General features: G+C 45.6%; 1 protein-coding gene across 4 annotated transcripts in view; it reads left to right on the forward strand.

Annotated features, from left to right (window-relative positions):
• LOC123993745 (FERM, ARHGEF and pleckstrin domain-containing protein 1-like) overlaps positions 1-21,550 on the forward strand; it is a 131,211-nt gene that overhangs the window by 2,378 nt on the left and 107,283 nt on the right. For 3 of the 4 annotated variants that reach the window (XR_006831755.1, XM_046298532.1, XM_046296520.1), the window contains exon 2: positions 9,346-9,542. Coding sequence is in view for 3 of the 4 variants with exons in the window: in XM_046298532.1 (XP_046154488.1) it covers positions 9,351-9,542 (192 nt within the window). In the remaining variant the exon portion in view is untranslated. Of the gene's footprint in view, positions 1-293; positions 376-9,345; positions 9,543-21,550 lie in introns of all 4 variants that reach the window. The other variant, XM_046297263.1, reaches the window with a different exon arrangement.

Consider the following 21,550-nt stretch of genomic DNA (forward strand, 5'->3'; position numbering starts at 1 on the left):
TCTTCTCCCTCCACTAAAAGCCCTTGACGAAAATGTAACCTCCTGTTCCGGGTACATTAGGATGACGATCCGATGTCAGAAGGGTTCCGATAATAACTACTGAACGAAGCCAACCTCAGCATGAGCTTTGGTTGCGAATGGTATGAACTTTGAACTCTTATTCGCTACAGAAGAGATACCTCCTAGCCGTTGAGTTAGCAGAGGCCGCTGTAAACATGGGCTAGGAGAGGTCAGACAGACTATCCCGTCTACCACACAACGATGTAACTACAATGTATCCAATTTACCACCAGAGACATTCTTCCGAGGACAGGAAGATCTCTGTTGGCCAAAACGACCAGCATCTACGACCAACCTACCGAAGCGCAGCTCAGAGTAAATATTTATTGCATTTTCCTTTTCCAAATGGGTGGTAATTTAGAATGCATAAGATTCTGTATTTACGATAGAGTAGCTGCCTACGGCCCGATAGAGACATTGCTTCTCCCTTTGTTCTTCAGTCTTCCCGCTCTTTCACTCAAACCCAGCCCCCTTTTCTTTGGGTAACCAGCTGTCATATCTGTTCCGTCCGCTAGGGACGTTTTCCTTTGTGACATAATTTGTAATCAAGGTATATGTAATTCTGTGTGATTAGTTAGGTATTTAGGAAATAAATAATTAAACCCAATTTTGTATTGCTGATTCAACTTGTTAGCCAAGGTTCGTGAAGATAACCAAGAATTTACAACTTTCAGATGAGACTGAAATAAGGTGACGATTGATATTGACTGCTATTGATGTCAAATATTACTAGGTCTTTAAGAGTTTATTCGAAAGATAACTGCTCTATAAATATTATTTTCTGGTGCCCCGACTTTCTAGTCAATTACATTTACATGATTAGCTCAATCAGGTAATATTAATTACAGAGTAAGGATTTTATAGAATAGCATGTCATATCACTTAATCCTGCATAGCCAAAGACACGACAACAGTAACAACATAGTAGTAACAGAGGTGTGACTGAGTTGCACTAGCCGAATACTGCCTTCTTATTCAGAGGGCCACATACTATAGGGCAACACATGGTAGATTGGCTGTTGAGCTTGGGTGCAGGTGAAGTGTCAGTTGAGATCATCATTGTCTGCTCTCTCATAGCCCTTAAAATCCTACATCTGTAGCCCATGGGTCTCTCTATTCTCATAGCCCTGGGTCTCTCTATTCTCATAGCCCTGGGTCTCTCTATTCTCATAGTCCTGGGTCTCTCTATTCTCATTGCCCTGGGTCTCTCTATTCTCATTGCCCTGGGTCTCTCTATTCTCATAGTCCCGGGTCTCTCTATTCTCATAGCCCTGGGTCTCTCTATTCTCATTGCCCTGGGTCTCTCTATTCCCATAGCCCTGGGTCTCTCTATTCTCATAGCCCTGGGTCTCTCTATTCTATTCTCATAGTCCTGGGTCTCTCTATTCTCAGAGCCCTGGGTCACTCTGTCATTGCCCTGGGTCTCTCTATTCTCATAGCCCTGGGTCTGTCTATTCTCATTGCCCTAGGTCTCTCTATTATCATAGTCCTGGGTCTCTCTATTGTCATAGTCCTGGGTCTCTATATTCTCATAGCCCTGGGTCTCTCTATTATCATAGCCCAGGGTCTCTCTATTCTCATTGCCCTGGGTCTCTCTATTGTCATAGTCCTGGGTCTCTCTATTGTCATAGTCCTGGGTCTCTCTATTGTCATAGTCCTGGGTCTCTCTATTCTCATAGTCCTGGGTCTCTCTATTCTCATAGTCCTGGGTCTCTCTATTCTCATAGTCCTGGGTCTCTCTATTCTCATAGCCCTGGGTCTCTCTATTATCATAGCCCTGGGTCTCTCTATTCTCATAGCCCTGGGTCTCTCTATTCTCATAGTCCTGGGTCTCTCTATTCTCATAGTCCTGGGTCTCTCTATTCTCAGAGCCCTGGGTCACTCTGTCATTGCCCTGGGTCTCTCTATTCTCATAGCCCTGGGTCTGTCTATTCTCATTGCCCTAGGTCTCTCTATTCTCATCGCCCTGGGTCTCTCTATTATCATAGTCCTGGGTCTCTCTATTCTCATAGTCCTGGGTCTCTCTATTCTCATAGCCCTGGTTCTCTCTATTCTCATAGCCCTGGTTCTCTCTATTATCATAGCCCTGGGTCTCTCTATTCTCATAGCCCTGGGTCTCTCTATTCTCATAGTCCTTGGTCTCTCTATTCTCATAGTCCTTGGTCTCTCTATTGTCATCACCCTGGGTCTCTCTATTGTCTCTCTATTGTCATAGCCCTGGGTCTCTATATTCTCATAGCCCTGGGTCTCTCTATTCTCATAGCCCTGGGTCTCTATTCTCATAGCCCTGGGTCTCTCTATTCTCATTGCCCCCCCCCTTCTGTGATAAACAGAGAATGAAGCAGGACCTCTAGGTGTGGATTGTCCTGCTTCGGCTGCCTCAACCCAGAATGCTCCTGCAACTGGTCAACATTCCACCACCTGGAGCTTGTCATTCATTGACTAGCTCCACACAGCCTAGATGGTATGTCCTTATTAGCAGATGGATGTCTGTGGACCATACAGCCCAGATGGTATGTCCTTATTAGCAGATGGATGTCTGTGAGTCACACAGCCCAGATGGTATGTCCTTATTAGCAGCTGGATGTCTGTGAACCACACAGCCCAGATGGTATGTCCTTATTAGCAGATGGATGTCTGTGAACCACACAGCCCAGATGGTATGTCCTTATTAGCAGATGGACGTCTGTGGACCACACAGCCCAGATGGTATGTCCTTATTAGCAGATGGATGTCTGTGAACCACACAGCCCAGATGGTATGTCCTTATTAGCAGATGGATGTCTGTGAACCACACAGCCCAGATGGTATGTCCTTATTAGCAGATGGATGTCTGTGAACCACACAGCCCAGATGGTATGTCCTTATTAGCAGATGGATGTCTGTGGACCACATAGCCCAGATGGTATGTCCTTATTAGCAGATGGATGTCTGTGAACCACACAGCCCAGATGGTATGTCCTTATTAGCAGATGGATGTCTGTGAACCACACAGCCCAGATGGTATGTCCTTATTAGCAGATGGATGTCTGTGAACCACACAGCCCAGATGGTATGTCCTTATTAGCAGATGGACGTCTGTGAACCACACAGCCCAGATGGTATGTCCTTATTAGCAGATGGATGTCTGTGAACCACACAGCCCAGATGGTATGTCCTTATTAGCAGATGGATGTCTGTGAACCACACAGCCCAGATGGTATGTCCTTATTAGCAGATGGATGTCTGTGAACCACACAGCCCAGATGGTATGTCCTTATTAGCAGATGGACGTCTGTGAACCACACAGCCCAGATGGTATGTCCTTATTAGCAGATGGATGTCTGTGAACCACACAGCCCAGATGGTATGTCCTTATTAGCAGATGGATGTCTGTGGACCACACAGCCCAGATGGTATGTCCTTATTAGCAGATGGATGTCTGTGAACCACACAGCCCAGATGGTATGTCCTTATTAGCAGATGGACGTCTGTGGACCACACAGCCCAGATGGTATGTCCTTATTAGCAGATGGATGTCTGTGGACCACACAGCCCAGATGGTATGTCCTTATTAGCAGATGGATGTCTGTGAACCACACAGCCCAGATGGAATGTCCTTATTAGCAGATGGATGTCTGTGAACCACACAGCCCAGATGGTATGTCCTTATTAGCAGCTGGATGTCTGTGAACCACACAGCCCAGATGGTATGTCCTTATTAGCAGATGGATGTCTGTGAACCACACAGCCCAGATGGTATGTCCTTATTAGCAGATGGATGTCTGTGAACCACACAGCCCAGATGGTATGTCCTTATTAGCAGATGGATGTCTGTGAACCACACAGCCCAGATGGTATGTCCTTATTAGCAGCTGGATGTCTGATGAACCACACAGCCCAGATGGTATGTCCTTATTAGCAGATGGATGTCTGTGAACCACACAGCCCAGATGGTATGTCCTTATTAGCAGATGGATGTCTGTGAACCACACAGCCCAGATGGTATGTCCTTATTAGCAGATGGATGTCTGTGAACCACACAGCCCAGATGGTATGTCCTTATTAGCAGATGGATGTCTGTGAACCACACAGCCCAGATGGTATGTCCTTATTAGCAGATGGATGTCTGTGAACCACACAGCCCAGATGGTATGTCCTTATTAGCAGATGGATGTCTGTGAACCACACAGCCCAGATGGTATGTCCTTATTAGCAGCTGGATGTCTGTGAACCACACAGCCCAGATGGTATGTCCTTATTAGCAGATGGATGTCTGTGAACCACACAGCCCAGATGGTATGTCCTTATTAGCAGATGGATGTCTGTGAACCACACAGCCCAGATGGTATGTCCTTATTAGCAGATGGATGTCTGTGAACCACACAGCCCAGATGGTATGTCCTTATTAGCAGATGGATGTCTGTGAACCACACAGCCCAGATGGTATGTCCTTATTAGGGGCATTCTCTCTCTCTCGCTCGGTTGCTTCTTACCATCTCTACTGTTTTGTAGTTCACTCACTCTTTGTGCTCGTATTCCAACGCTAATTTGGTAATTTGTACAAACAAGTCCCTTCTCTTGCTGATGTTGTTTCATCATACATTGATGGGCCTTTTGAAAGTTCTTAGGAAGAGTCAGTTATGTCACACATGCAGCTATCAAAAATATATGGAAATGTCTGATTTCAAAATAATTGGGAAGAGATTTTCAGTGTTTTGATTCCATTGCACATGGTTTATGAACTGATACACAAAACGATGCTCGATTCAAAACAGAGAGTTTTTACATTTGATTTTTTTTTTTTTTTTTGCAACCAGTAGAATGTTGTATATATGGGGGATACAACCATCCCAGCTCTACAGATTTTGCTGCAAAGAGACAGAATCATTTGATAATTTGTTTTGGGCATTGTCCATATGTAGCTTGCCTTTGGTCACAGGTTCAGGAATGGCTGAAGAATTGCAACATTTACCTGGAGCTAAATAGCACTGCTGGGTGATTTAAAAAGTCATAGTCAATCAATCAATAATAATAATACTCTTAGAAAAAACATGTATCTTTAATGTACAATATGTAGAGTCTATGAGAATAGAAAGGTTCAGAATTTTTGTGAAACAGCGCAGTTGAAAAATACATGAATTCGAAAAACTATTCAGACCCCTGGACTTTTTCCACATTTTGTTGCATTACAGGCTTATTCTAAACTTGAATCAATACATGTTTCCTCACCAATCTACACACAATACCCCATAATGACATAGCGAAAACAGGTTGTTAGAGATTTTTGCACAATGCCGCACAGTTGCACACTGCCGGCCCCGTTGGTTCCAAATATAAGGTCCCATGGTCTATATAAGTTCCCATGGTTGACCGTGCATCTCAGAGAAAAAACCAAGCCATGAGGTCGAAGGAATTATCCGTTGAGCTCCTAGACAGGATTGTTCTTAATGTGTGAACATTAAGAAAACAACGTTCTTCAGTGGGAATTTCAGTACTTCAGCACAACGTTTTCTACAGGTTTCCTCAGGGTTCTATTTAAAGTCATGTTTTCAGAGCGTTCAGAGAACGTTTAACAACATTCTTCCATGGCAGGGATGGGCAACTCCAGTCTTTGGGGGCCTGATTGGTGTCACACATTTTCCCCACCTAACACACCTGACACACCTGACTCCAATAATCATTTAATCATGATATTCAGTTTAGAAAGTTATTAATTTAAATCAGCTGTGTTTGCTAGGGTTGGGGAAAAGCGACACCTCCCCGGCCCCCGAGGACTGCAGTTGCCCATCCCTATTCTATTGGATTTCCAGTATAAAGTTTTCTGCAGTCTCTACTCTCTATTTAAAGTAAAGTTCTCAGAACATAAAGAGAACATTCCATAAAAACCACAAGAAAACATTAACATTTTTAAAGCACGTTGTAAAAGTGTTATTTAAAAACAAATACATTCTGTTCTCAGCATCAACAAAACTCTATCCTCAGTTGTTAAATGTGGTCAGGTGTGTTGGCCGTGTCCACTATTTGGCCACACCTGATCTTAATGAGTGCTTGTTTATATTTGAAGTGGGGTCTGTTTGAATAGAATAAAATGAACAGCTTTGTATGAGTAAAAAACAAACATGGCAAGCTAGCTCCATCCTGGTGGCGCAATGGACTAATTCCATGAATAGAGAGCAGAAGATCATAGGTTTGAATCTCACTGATTCCAAGTGTCCTATCTGTGCTTTGAGTTCAAAACAGTTAACCCAAATTAAGCTAGCCGGGTTACTAAAAGTCTTACTGAACCATGTTCTCAGAACGTTATTTAATTACCTTCAAATAACCTTTAATTTCCATTCTCAGAATGTTAATAAAACCTCCCAGGAAAACTTTCAGGGAAACAGAAAAACTTTCTCAGAACCTCCCTGCATCCTAAAAATGTATTTTCCCAGAACAGGCCTAATTTCCACTTCCTTTGCAAAGGGGCAAAATAAATAACAGTATGGGGGATGAGGTAGTTGAGTGGGCTAATTACAGATGGGCTATCTACAGGTGCAGTACAGCTGGTGCTTAAAGTTAGGGAGGGAGATATGAGTCTCCAGCTTTAGTGACTTTTTCAGTTCGTTCCAGTCATTGGCAGCAGAGAACTGGAAGGAAAGACGGCCAAATGAGGAATTGGCTTTGGGGGTGACCAGTGAGATATACCTGCTGGAGCATGTGCTATGGGTGGGTGCTGCTATGGTAACCAGTGAGCTGATATAAGGCGGGGCTATACCTAGCAGCGACTTATAGATTACCTGGAGCCAGTGGGTTTGGCAACGAATATGATGCGAGGGCCAGCCAACGAGAGCATACAGGTCACAGTGGTGGGTAGTATATGGGCCTTTGGTGACAAAACAAATGGCACTAGACTGCATCCAATTTGCTGTGTAGATTGCTGGAGGCTATTTTGTAAATGACATCAATTTGCTGTGTAGATTGCTGGAGGCTATTTTGTAAATGACATCGCTGAAGTCAAGGATTGGTAGGATGGTCACTTTTACAAGGGTATGTTTGGCAGCATGAGTGAAGGATGCTTTGTTGCGAAATAGGAAGCCAATTCTAGATTTAATTTTGGATTGGAGATGCTTAATGTGAGTCTGGAAGGAGAGTTTACAGTCTAACCAGACACCTAGGTATTTGTAGTTGTTCACATATTCTAAGTCGGAACCGTCCAGAGTAGTGATGCTGGACGGGCGGGCAGGTGTTGGCAGCGATCAATTTCGTTTTGCTTGCATTTAAGAGCAGTTGGAGTCCACGGAAGGAGAGTTGTATGGCATTGAAGCCCGTCTGAAGGTTAGTTAACACAGTGTCCAAAGAAGGGCCAGAGGTATACAAAATGGTGTCGTTTGCATAGAGGTGGACCAGAGAATCACCTGCAGCAACAGCTACATCATTGATGTATACAGAGAAAAGAGTAGGCCCGAGAAATGAACTATGTTGCACCCCCATAGAGACTGCCAGAGGTCCGGACAACAGGCCCACTGATTTGACACACTGAACTCTGTCTGAGAAGTAGTTGGTGAACCAGGCAATAATTTGAGAAACCTAGGCTGTTGAGTTTGCCGATAAGAATGTGGTGATTGACAGAGTCGAAAGCCTTGGCCAGGTCAATGAATACGGCTGCACAGTATTGTCTCTTGTCGATGGCGGTTATGATATCGTGGCTGAGAAGGTATGGTGCGATTCAAAATGGTCGGTGATCTGTTTGTTAACTTGGCTTTCTAAGACCTTAGAAAGGCAGGGTAGGATCGATATAGGTCTGTAGCAGTTTGGGTCTAGAGTGTCTCCCCCTTTGAAGAGGGGGATGACTGCGGCAGCTTTCCGATATTTGGGGATCTCAAACGATACGAACAAGAGGTTGAACAGGCTAGTAATAGGGGTTGCAACAATTCCAACGGAACATTTTAGAAAGAGAGGGTCCAGATTGTCTAGCCCGGCCGATTTGTAGTGGTCCAGATTTTGCAGCTCTTTCAGAACATCAGCTTGCTGGATTTGGGTGAAAGAGAAATGGGAGAGGCTTGGGAAAGTTTCTGTGGAGGGTGCAGGGCTGTTGACCTGGGTAGGGGTAGCCAGGTGGAAAGCATGGCCAGCCGTAGAAAAATGCTTATTGAAATTCTCAATTATCATGGATTTATCGGTGGTGACAGTATTTCCTAGCCTCAGTGCAGTGGGCAGATGGGAGGAGGTGCTCTTATTCTCCATGGACTTTACAGTGTCCCAGAACTTTTTGGAGTTTGTGCCACATGATGCAAATTTCTGTTTGAAAAAGCTAGCCTTTGCTTTCCTAACTGCCTTTGCTTTCCTAACTGGTTCCTAACTTCCCTGAAAAATTGAATATCGCGGGAGCTATTCAATGCTAGTGCAGTATGCCACAGGATGTTTTTGTGCTGGTCAAGGGCAGACATGTCTGGAGCGAACCAAGGGCTATATCTATTCTTGGTTCAACATTTTTTGAACGGTGCATGCTTTTTTAAGACTGTGAGGAAAGCACTTTTAAAGAATAACCAGGCATCCTCTTCTGTCGTAATGAGGTCAATATCCTTCCAGGATACCCGGGCTAGGTCGATTAGAAAGGCCTGCTCGCTGAAGTGTTTTAGGGAGGGTTTGACAGCGCTGAGGGGTGGTCGTTTGACCGCAGACCCATTACGGATGCAGGCAATGAGGCAGTGATCACTGAGATTCTGTTTGAAGACAGCAGAGGTGTATTTGGAGGGCAGGTTGGTGAGGATGATATCATTCAGAATTAATTCAGAAAACATATTTTGGTGCAGGAAACATATTTTGGTTGAATTCATTCAGAAAAAATATTTCGGTGCAGAAAACATATATTTTTTGAATTCATTCAGTTGTACAACTGACTAGGTATTCCCTTTCCCTTTGTTATTCCATTGCACTTTGAAATCAAGCAAATCATTTGCAGAGAGACGGAGCTAATTGCTTCTGCCAAAAAATACCATTATCACCCATTAGCTTAGATTACATTGCTAGTCTAACAATGTGAACGCTCTCCTGTTGTCTATTAAGGTATCTTTAATTTTACTCAAGTATGACTTTTGACTACTTTTTCCAACACTGGTAATACTACCCTCTGTTTTCTCCAGGATAGGACAGGGGTCCCACTCCCTAATGCTCAAGTTGAACAATGAATAGATTTAACAATCAACAGACATGATCTGAACTGCATTGTAGACTTGCAAGGTTTGAGCCTAGTGAGAGACAAGGATGGAACCTATTTTGTTACATGAATGTGTGTGTGTGATGGTACTTCTGCCTCCCCTGCAGGCTGGATGGTAGCAGGACAGAGCACCATGGTGGAGCCCAAGCCCAGAGCATCAGCAGCCCAGCGTCTTGAAGCCCAGGAGACTCTGGGTATCAGCACCCTGGACCCTGGCCACAGGCCGCCCACCATGCCCCCCGGACGTCATGTCACCATCAAGGTCCGCATGTTGGACGACACAGAGGAGGTCTTTGACATCTCAGTGAGTTCTGGTTGGCTGTCTGTCTGATTTGCTTATAGTGCAATGTGTTCAAGGTATAACTACTTTCCATTCTATTTTTTTGTGTGTCAAGTCGAGTGAGAGAATTTAGCATAACAAAATGTTGTATCTAAGTATGCCTTTAAACGGTGTCATCCTTTTGTTGTCTTTTTATAACGTTGCCATTAAAGCAGGAGATCATTTTTACCCCCTCACAGCAGTCTGTTGTTAAGGGTTACAGGATAGCATGGTAACTGTATAAACGTCAAGGTTCTGTATGCATGAATGAGCCTAGACTATGCTGGAAAATGTCAGTGCTGGAAAATGTCTGGGTTCTAACCTTCATTGTCAACATCTCTGACTTTAGCTGTTGATGTGGTGAATAAGGGTACTGAACTAGTTCTGTGTTTCTTGTTCACAACCTCACTCGACAGATGGGAGAGCAACTTAAACTACTACCCAGGTGGGTATATGGATCGGGAGGAGAGGTTTAGTCCATTCAGATACCCATTAGTACATCAGTATTACCCAGGTGGATATATGGATCGGGAGGAGAGGTTTAGTCCATTCAGATACCCATTAGTACATCAGTATTACCCAGGTGGGTATATGGATCGGGAGGAGAGGTTTAGTCCATTCAGATACCCATTAGTACATCAGTATTACCCAGGTGGGTATATGGATCGGGAGGAGAGGTTTAGTCCATTCAGAGACCCATTAGTACATCAGTATTACCCAGGTGGGTATATGGATCGGGAGGAGAGGTTTAGTCCATTCAGATACACATTAGTACATTAGGCCTAGTTTTCCTGGGTAAATAAATTATCTTTCATAATATTTCATTGTGAGTTATGAGACCAACTGGTCTGTCTTGGGTATACAGTATGGTTGTGGAAAGGGGACAGTTTGTGATGTGTTTGAATGGCCAGAGATCTGCCATGATAAATATTACTTTTCATTACCAGGCTATTTACCTCTGTGCTTATTAAAGATTCTCTCTGAGATTAGAGCTGCTTGAGATTACCTTTCTTTGCAGTGCAATAGTTTAGCACAACACTAAATCTCAGAATAGGCCTACTCTTGCTTTGAGATTGCCCCCTTTCATGTGAAATCTGATCTGCTTGATAATGACTGACTGATGTTCGGTTAGAAGTTATATTAAAGAAAGGTAATGGATGCTTTTTGAAATGTGAATGCTAAATTAAGACCTTGAGCTTTATCCATCAGACATGTAGTAAATCACGATATTTCCTGTTGAAATTGACAAAAATTGATTGCTTGTTCTGTAGCGTCGTCACGCCCTGGTCTTAGTATTTTGTGTTTATATATTTATTTGGTCAGGCCAGGGTGTGACATGGGTTTATTTTGTTGTGTTTTCGTATTGGGGTTTTAGTAGGCATTGGGATTGCGGCTGAGTAGGGGTGTCTAGCATAGGCTATGGCTGCCTGAGGCGGTTCTCAATCAGAGTCAGGTGATTCTCGTTGTCTCTGATTGGGAACCATATTTAGGTAGCCTGGGTTTCACTGTGTGTTTTGTGGGTGAATGTTCCTGTCTCTGTGTAGTTTCACCAGATAGGCTCGGTCACTTTGGTTTTTCTTTTTACTTGTTTTGGAAGAGAACGAGCGCCATTCTCCTTGCGGAGATGGTGCTAAATACATCAACACGGTCGGTCCCTGGGATTGGGCTGGCCAACACGATTCGGTTTGCTTGGAAGGAAAAGGAGTTGGAGCCTTTAGGACGGGAATCTTTTGGAAGGATAATATTGATGGGGATTCTAAAGCTGATGGTGAAGGACGTGTTTTGTTTCCAAGGCAACTCGTTGGAGGGAACATACGACGTGGCACTATATACAGAGGAAAAACATGATGATATCCTGAGAAGGGCAAGAGCAGTGGGAGGTGAGAGGCCGATGTGCCACTACGAAATAACAAGCCTGGCGAAGAATAACTTTAGGGTTGTAACTGTCAACATTTACAACCCTTACGTTAAGGACCAAGAGGTGAGGGCTTTTCTGGGGAGATACATGGATAACGTCTCCTCAGCAAGTCACATCATAGACTCCCTTGGGTTTTGGAATGGGAGGAGAGGCTTCCAGGCCCTCCTCAGAGGACCCAAAGGGACATGGTGGCTACCTCCATCCTCCTGCTATGATCTCCCTAGGGGCTGACAGGGGGATGTTGTTTTATGCACGTCAGCCCCCATTTTGCAGGCGCTGTATGGCCTACGGTCACATATTCGCCTCGTGCAGTACAAGAAAATGCAGATTTTGTGCATCTGAGGATCACGAGGCGACGGATTGTGACAAGCCTAAGACGTGCCATGGGTGTGGCTCGTCAGCACACCTGTGGCGGGGGGTGCCCGGCCCGTCAGAGGTCATATGCGTCTGCGGCTGGGGGGGGAGTGGGGGAAGAAGAGGGGAAGGAAGCACGCCTCATGACCAGAGTACAGGTCCAGAGGGGAAGGCCACAAGGAAGGAGGAGGAGCAAGAAGCGGCGGATGGAATAGAGAAGGAAACGGAAGGCATGAGTGTAGGAGAACCAGGAAAAGCGGCGGAAGAAGGCAATGGAGTGGAGGAGCATGAGAGAGAAGAAAGCGAGGGAGGAGTGGTGGAGAAGGAGAAGGTGGAAGAGAAAGTGGACTGGGGGGAAAGTGCCCTGGTGGAAGAGATGAGGGGTATGGTGGAGGAGCTGGCGGGGGGGGGGGGGGGTGGTATCTCTCCACTGCCGCCATCACCAAAGAAGAGAATGAAGAGGAGGGTGCGATTGGCCGACAGTGAGAGGGAGGGGATGGCCAAGAGAGTGATGGGGGTGGGAGAAACCTCTGGGATGTTGCTGGTTTCCCCAGGCCCTCAACTTCTGTTGGGTGGGGACACACCTAACAAGACTCAGGACTGGGTACAGGAGGAGGTGGGGAGTTTTTTGTTTGGGGACTCAGCCTCCCCAATTTTTTTCCAAACCAGCTGCAACACTGGGGAGGCGGAGGATTGTGGGGGTAGACCCAGGGTGCAGGGCACCCCGGAGCCAAACACTATTCCTGCATCCTGGGATGGTGTGATCGAGTAAGAGGGGGGGATGTCGGGTAAAAGGTAAAAGTGGAGGATTCTTATGTGGTAATGCAGGGGAGGGTTATAGGGGTGGATGTCACGATAAGGGATTGTAAATTTAGATTAGTGGTGGTGTATGGGCCACAGGTGGTGGCAGACAGGAGGGAGATGGTGGACTGTCTGATGCCCCTGTGTGTCACAAATAGGAAATTAGTGATAGGGGGGATTTTAATACAGATTTATGAAGAAGGGGGGATAGCAGTGCAGGCGCCATTGCCAGGCTAATGGCTTGCCATGGTCTGGTAGATGGTGGTCTGCACACTACTCCGAAAATGGACGGTCCTACATGGCGCAACTCCAGGGGGGTTGAGCGGAGGCTCGACTATATTTTTGTACCCAGGTCTTTGGGTAAGTTGTCTGGGCGGCTGTTGCCTGTTTTCTTTTCGGATCACGACGGGGTGCTCCTGCAGGTGGGGTCGCCAGTCTGCCTTTGGTAGGGGGTACTGGGAGGTTTTATGGTTTCTTTTGGAGGCTTGAGGGCCTCCGGTCCATGTGCGAGGGGGTGTTAAGAGTGGTGGGAATTAGTTAAGGTGAGGATTAGGGCTTTTTATAATAGGGTATTGCAAGAGGAAAAAAAGGGAGGAGAGAAGGGAGGTGGATCATATCCAAAGGTTAATTGAACTCGAATACGAGGCAGGCAACCTCGGCGGGTCGTTTGACTGGGAGAGATCCGCAACCCTAAAGGCGCAGCTCAGGGAGTTGCAGGAGCGGAAGGCTCGAGCTTTTCTGGAGCATGCGCATAGTGGCTTTCTAGAACATAATGAGACTTGTTCTGCTATGTTCTTTAAGTTGGTTAGGGCCAGACAGAGTAGGAAGGTAATGCATGGTGTTAGGGAAGAAAATGGTAGTATAGTTAGAGAACCAGAGGATATGGTCAGGGTGACAACTGATCATTTCCAAGGTTTATTTAAGGAAAGGGAAATAGATGTAGAGCAGGGAAATGTGTTTTTAGAACACTTGTCCAGGCGGTTGCCGGAGGACATTAGAGAAGTGATGGAGGCCCAGATCTCACTAGAAGAGGTTGAGAGCGCTCTTAGGAGGATGGGAAAAGGGAAGGTGCCTGGGATGGATGGGCTGCCGGCTGAGTTTTATCTCAAGTTTTGGTTGGACCAGTGGTCCTCGAAGTCTTGAAGGCCATCCTTGAGACGGGGGTCCCGGGGGGGATCAATGGCTGTTGGTGTGCTGTCACTTTTATATAAGAAGGGGGAAGTAACAGACCTTGGCAACTGGCGGCCGTTGACCATGCTGTGTGTAGATTACAAGCTACTTGCAAAGGTTTTAGCAGACCGGTTGCGCACAGCCCTTCCCTACGTCGTTCATGGGGATCAGACGTGCGGGGTAGAGGGCCGCTCTATTAGATGGAACCTACAGTTAATCAGGGACTCCAACGCTTGGGTTGAAGATAGAGGACTGCCTTTAATGGTAGCAGCGCTAGATCAGGCGAAAGCCTTTGATCGTGTGAATAGATCCTTTTTATTCAGAGTGTTAGGTCGATTAGGATTTGGGGAGAAGTTCATAGGATGGATTCGTACATTATATGTCGGAGCGGAGTGCCGAGTTAGTGTAAATAGTCACATGGGTGACGTTTTTGACCTCTCGTCTGGGGTCAGGCAGGGGTGCCCACTCTCGGCTCTCCTCTTCGTTCTGTACATGGAGCCTCTGGGGGCTGCCATTAGGGCAGACACAGGGGTGGAAGGCTTGCTGATCCCTGGAAGTGGTGGGCTGCGTGTTAAGATGACGCAGTACGCCGACGACACTTCCTTGCTGTTGTGCAAGGAATCGTGCCTGACAAGGTCCCTTGCCATCTTTGGGGATTTCACCCGAGCGTCGGGTGCAGTTCTGAACCATGCAAAGTCTTCCGTCAAGTTTTTCGGTGAGGGGGCCCTGAGGATTCTCGGGGTCCATTTTGAGACCTCCGGCTCAGCGACGCTAAACTGGAACATGCGTATCGCAGTGGTACAGAGGAAGCTAGCAATGTGGAAGGCTAGGTATTTGTCTTTTATGGGCAAAGTCCTGGTCCTAAAGGTGGATGTGTTGCCGTCTCTTTTGTATTTGGCATACATCTACCCATTGCCGGCTTGTCTGAGGAGGCCTCTAGTGAGGCTTGTGTTTCAGTTTATGTGGAGTGGCAGGTGCGAGTGGGTCGCCAGGGCACGCATGATCTGTCCCATCGGGGAGGGAGGTAGGGGGGTACCACATTTCCCCCTCAAGCTGGACACAAGTTTTGTTTCTTTCTTGTTGACGGAGCTTGCTCAGCCAGTGATACACCCGTCCGGTTACCTCCTGCGGGTGTTCTTCTCGTATCAGGCGAGAAGCATAATGGTGTGGTCTAACACGGGTCCTCGGGCGGAACAGCTGCCGTGGCACTTTGGTCATGCGGCCAAGTGGCTTTGTGCGCACCCTGAGGTTGAAGTTGCCTAAGTTGGTTTAGATCACAGGCACCTGTACGAGGAGGTCAGAAAGGCAGGGAGTCCGACGCCTTTAGTGGGCATCTCGGAAGTGGTCTGGGAGGGAGTGCAGGCGCGGGGTCTGGACAACAGGCTCAAGGACCTGAATTGGTTGAGCCTCCATAAGTGCTTGCCGGTACGTTGCATCTTGTACCGGTATAGTTTGGTGCAATCCCCCACCTGTCCACGATCCTCTTGTGGCAGGGAGGAGACTGTGCGCCATGTCTTTTGGGACTGTGCCTTTGCCGGAGTAGTATGGGCTAGGGCACGGGTGTTGTTAGGTTTGGTAAAGGGGGATTTTGTATTGACGTGGGCCAGGTTAGAGAGGGGTGTAGGGAGAGCGAGAGGGACGGATAGGGACAGGTTTCTGCTCAGGCTTCTCATGAGTCTCTTTAAACGGGGGCTGTGGGAAGCAAGGCAGAACATGGTGAAGACAGGGAGAGATTGGGGGGTGGAAGGGATAGTGAGGAGGGTGGAAGGAGATTTGAGGGGGAGGATGAAGAGGGAGGAGAGGAAGTGGGGGCAGCATGCTGCTCGGGAGAGGTGGAAGGGGGGTTTAGGACTGGGTGTCATTTAGATTTGTAAGAGGATAGATTAGGGACTGGGAGATAGGGAAAGGTATTTTGTAGGGTGACGGGGAGGGAAGATGCTCCCCTGAGGTTTTGTTTGGGGTTTATGTTTAGTTTAATTAGTTTAATTAAAATACCATTATTTGAGTATGTATGTAAATTATGAGTTGTAAAGAATGAATGGTATTGAAGATAATAAATTATTTTTTATTAAAAAAAATGTTTTAAAGATAGGCTGTATAGGTTTTCTCGTTTCGTTTGTTGTTTTTGTATATTCAGTTATTTCATGTATCGTTAATTTTTGCATTAAAGAACATGAGTAACCACCACGCCGCATTTTGGTCCGACTCTCTTTCAACAGACGAACGCCGTTACAGCCGTGTTTTCTCCCAGAGTTCCTGTCACATTGTGGTAGTACACTAAGGTATATGCTAAGACCCTGATATAGCCCTTGAACAGGGTGGAGCTTTGATCAAGACTAGGTTATTTTCCTAAGAATAGACCAACTAGCAGTGTCTTCTGACCACAGTGTTTCCTGCTGGGAGCGAGATGGGAGATAGGGACAGGGAAGAGAGGGAAGAAGACGTGATGATGGAGAGAAATAGCACACACAGGACTCATTCAATGGGTATGAGTAGAGCCTCGTTGCAGAGATGGGTATGAATAGAGCCTTGTGGTAGAGATGGTTATAAGTAGAGCCTTGTAGTGGAGATGCTTGAAATAGAGCCCTGTGACTGACAGTGTGGTCGGTATGTTTGACCCTAGCTGCTGAGAAATATTGTCATGTTTCCCATCTGCTGTGTAAAGTGTTGTTCTCACAGCATGCTGCGAGGCTTCCTGTATTGGCCCTGAGGATCGGCCCTTCAGGGAGAACGGGTTCAGCAGTGTGTGCAGTACTCGCCTATGCTCTACTAGTGTATATTGAAAAGAACTCTCCAAGAGATCTCACATAGAGATTTCATCAGTGAGCTAGGCTCGAAATTACCATCGTAATTTAAAGTTAAACATTGCCTGTCAGCAAAATTCAGTGTCCTTTGGGTAGGCTGAGTAATTTTATTCTCTCAAAGAGTAATTTCTTTTTGTTTTGAGAGACTCTATAACTAGGGTAAATTACTTGTTCCCAGCTCGTAACCAAAAGCTTTATAGGTCATGCTGTTGTTTATGCATGAAGCTCATCAGGAAGTTCTGTCTCTGAATGTCTCAATATGTGAATTTCGCCAACTGCCACCTAGACTCAGGTTAATTAAGAAGGAGAGAGAGAGATGACGTGTTTCTCCATCGGAAGCTAAAACGTGCGAATTAAAAATGGAAGGGGGGTAGGAATGCTGACTATGCTACACTGTAAAGGTAAAACATTTTGCTCTGTGTGACTTATTTCTACAAAGGAGTCTTTATTTAGATAGTATTCACATGCATTTACCCTTTACCACTATGGGGTAGTGCCCCGTAAACACAACAGTACCATGGTGGGTTAACTGAGCTGTAGTGATGGAGTCCTTGCTGGGTGTTATGACTGCTGAAGGATGTAGCTAACACTGATATGAACAGCTGGGTGTTATGACTGCTGAAGGAGCTAGCTAACACTGATATGAACAGCTGGGTATTATGACTGCTGAAGGATGTAGCTAACACTGATATGAACAGCTGGGTGTTATGACTGCTGAAGGAGCTAGCTAACACTGATATGAACCGCTGGGTGTTATGACTGCTGAAGGATGTAGCTAACACTGATATGAACAGCTGGGTGTTATGACTGCTGAAGGATGTAGCTAACACTGATATGAACAGCTGGGTGTTATGACTGCTGAAGGAGCTAGCTAACACTGATATGAACCGCTGGGTGTTATGACTGCTGAAGGATGTAGCTAACACTGATATGAACAGCTGGGTGTTATGACTGCTGAAGGAGCTAGCTAACACTGATATGAACAGCTGGGTGTTATGACTGCTGAAGGAGCTAGCTAACACTGATATGAACCGCTGGGTGTTATGACTGCTGAAGGATGTAGCTAACACTGATATGAACAGCTGGGTGTTATGACTGCTGAAGGAGCTAGCTAACACTGATATGAACCGCTGGGTGTTATGACTGCTGAAGGATGTAGCTAACACTGATATGAACAGCTGGGTGTTATGACTGCTGAAGGATGTAGCTAACACTGATATGAACAGCTGGGTGTTATGACTGCTGAAGGAGCTAGCTAACACTGATATGAACAGCTGGGTGTTATGACTGCTGAAGGAGCTAGCTAACACTGATATGAACAGCTGGGTGTTATGACTGCTGAAGGATGTAGCTAACACTGATATGAACAGCTGGGTGTTATGACTGCTGAAGGAGCTAGCTAACGCTGATATGAACAGCTGGGTGTTATGACTGCTGAAGGATGTAGCTAACACTGATATGAACAGCTGGGTGTTATGACTGCTGAAGGATGTAGCTAACACTGATATGAACAGCTGGGTGTTATGACTGCTGAAGGAGCTAGCTAACACTGATATGAACCGCTGGGTGTTATGACTGCTGAAGGATGTAGCTAACACTGATATGAACAGCTGGGTGTTATGACTGCTGAAGGATGTAGCTAACACTGATATGAACAGCTGGGTGTTATGACTGCTGAAGGATGTAGCTAACACTGATATGAACAGCTGGGTGTTATGACTGCTGAAGGAGCTAGCTAACGCTGATATGAACAGCTGGGTGTTATGACTGCTGAAGGATGTAGCTAACACTGATATGAACAGCTGGGTGTTATGACTGCTGAAGGATGTAGCTAACACTGATATGAACAGCTGGGTGTTATGACTGCTGAAGGAGCTAGCTAACGCTGATATGAACAGCTGGGTGTCATGACTGCTGAAGGATGTAGCTAACGCTGATATGAACAGCTGGGTGTCATGACTGCTGAAGGATGTAGCTAACGCTGATATGAACAGAGGAGACCATACTGCACATCAAGCTGTAATCAACGCTCAATTGAACACAGATTCAATATTTTCAATTGCCTCAGCACTGTGGGGAGAAAGGTCTGATTGTACTTGTGGTACTGGAATAGACTTTGCCTTGGGGTCTTCCTTAATGGCATCTTTAGTGGAAAATCATTGGTGCATATTTCGCTGAAAAAGACAGTAGCCTAAGTAATCCTTTTGAGAAAACAAAATGTGGGGGAGCTGTGGAGATAAGACTAAAGACCCTATCTGCCTTCGTGGAATGGAGTGTTGAACCCTGAATGCTGTCTGAGTGATAATGGCATCTCTTTGTGAGGTAAACCTCCTGCAGCCTGCAGTGAGTGAAGCAGCAGTGAGAAGCATGAAGTCTAGAATCCCTCCCTCCCCAGCCACATTGAGTGTCCTAGTCTCAAACAGCATTGTGTTGATCAAGACTGGCCAGTCAGTGTCTCTCTACTACTTCAGTGTGGTCGTGCTGGATGTCGTGGTAACAGTTGCTGTGACAACGACTCCTGAAGCTCAGCAACATGAGGCCTTTAATTGCATCAATAACTCCCCGGAGTCCTCTCCTTCAGCAGCAGTGATGGTGATGGATTTGATCACTGCAGGTATTTGCCAAGGCAGCAGCTACTCTTCCTGCGGTCCAGCAAAGGCAGTTATACATTTAAATAATAAAGGAACGTGATCTCAGTGAGACACGCTGCTTTGGAGCTGCTCAAGAAGTTTAGGATATTAGTCCCACTGGCCCAATGTCAGGAGGGTTGTTTTCAGACTACCCTTCCAATACAATTAGATTATAATTATTGGGGGTTTCATTACAGGAGCATCGAGTTCAGCCAGTGGAAGATGAGTCTGTGGTAGGATTTACATTCCTAGTGACTGAAATGTTTTCTATTGCACTGCTCTGCTTGTAAAAACCTAACCGGTCCTCTGTAAATGGTTCCTGTTCCTCTGGTATAAACGTCCCGTTCCTGTTCCTCTGGTATGAAGTGAACTTACTGTTCCTCTGGTGTAAATGTTTTCTTCCTCTGGTATAAACAGCCTGTTCCTGTGGTATAACCTTCCTGTTCCTCTGGTATTAACTTCCTGTTTTTCTGGTATAATCTTCCAGCCCATCAGACCAGGTATCGTATTGTAGGGAAACTAAAGGGGGCATCACTGTGGGTTACATAACTTGCTGTGGCCTACTCACTGCTCCCTCTGACTGGGAACTAAACTGTCATCCCTTGTGGCTGATTCTTCACACCTTGATGAACACTCTTTTCTGACTTTACGAAGGCCTGCAGTGTGCACCAACACAGAGCAGAGCAGACCTGAGCAGCCCAGAGCTCAGTGACACAAGGAAGGTTGTTGCGATTTCCATTGCTTGGAAGCCTATGCTTTCTAAATACTGTATATGAAGTAAACATTAGATGAGCCATGTGTTCATGTCTAACTTCATTAGATGAGACATGTGTTCATGTCTGTCACGCCTGCTCCTCCTCCCTGGCGCTCGAGGGCGCCAGGCTATCCGTCATCATGCGCACCTGTTACCATCATTTAAGCGTAGCTGCGCTCAGTGGACTCACCTGGACACTGTGTTGATTACCCCTGTGTATTTGTCTGTTCCTCTGTGTTGTTCCCTGTAGCAGTTTTGTTTGTCGTGTCGTGTTTATGTCCAGATGCTGTTCCTGTTCCGTTGCGTGTCCGTCTATATTAAATGGTTCACTTCCTGTACCTGCTTCTCATCTCCTGCGTTGGGCGTTACAATGTCTGTAATTAGATGAGTCCAGAGGCTACCTGTTTTGAGCCACAACTGTTTAGCTTAAAAAGGGGGGGGGTTTCTTCTGTTTTACATGTTATTTTTAATAGGTGTCGCATATCAGTTTGCGAACAATGTAAAAAATATATGTTTTTATTGATTTAATAAAGCTGCATACAACCATGGTCTATATTTTGCTTTCTTGAAGTAAGGCAGCTCCAAAATGCAGGTGTTTCAGCCTAGCTCAGTGCTTTCTTTGGTGGTCGGGCAGCCAGCGGAAAGAGGGTTGGTAATCTTCTCTAGTTGCGCCGTGATTAGCTCAGTGTTCTGTCACTCATGGGGACACTACGTCACCACAAAATCTAGCCCCTTTGGGTGCTGCCATAGACTGACATTTGAAGTGCCCATCCAAGAAGGCTCAAGGTCATGTCACGCCTTGGTCATTGTATCTTGTGTTTTTGTTATAATTTTGGGTAGGCCAGGGTGTGACATGGGTTTATATGTTGTATTTCGTATTGGGGTTTGTATTAATTGGGATTGTGTATGATTAGGGGTGTGTCTAGTTAGGCTTGGCTGCCTGAGGCGATTCCCAATTGGAGTCAGGTGATTCTCGTTGTCTCGGATTGGGAACCGTATTTAGGTAGCCTGAGTGCGCGTTGTATTTTGTGGGTGATTGTACCTGTCTCTGTGTTAGTCACCAGATAGGCTGTACTTAGTTCTCGTTCCGTTTGTTGTTTTCTTCTTCAGTTATTTCATGTACCGCATTTATCTTCATTAAAGTCATGAGTAACCTACACGCTGCATTTCGGTCTGACTCTCTTCATTCAACAGATGAACGACGTTACAGGTCATTGGTGACAGATTAAATGACATTAATTCACGTTTTATCTAACTTAGCTTTGATTGGACTGATCATGTCAACATCATACTTTTAATATCTTAGATAGCAAGCTAGACAAGCAGTTATCTACATGCATAAAGTCAGCAATCTACTGGCAAATCCTTTTCAATCCTTGTCATATGAAGATAAATTATACAGTACCAGTCAAGTTTGGACACACCTACTCATTCAAGGGTTTCTTTATTTTTGACTATTTTCTATATTGTAGAATAATAGTGAAGACATCAAAACTACAAAATAACACATGGAATCATGTAGTAACCAAAAAAGTGATAAAGAAATCCAAATATATTTTTAA

Source organism: Oncorhynchus gorbuscha, linkage group LG01, assembly GCF_021184085.1.
Source record: "Oncorhynchus gorbuscha isolate QuinsamMale2020 ecotype Even-year linkage group LG01, OgorEven_v1.0, whole genome shotgun sequence".
Lineage (NCBI taxonomy): Eukaryota > Metazoa > Chordata > Actinopteri > Salmoniformes > Salmonidae > Oncorhynchus > Oncorhynchus gorbuscha.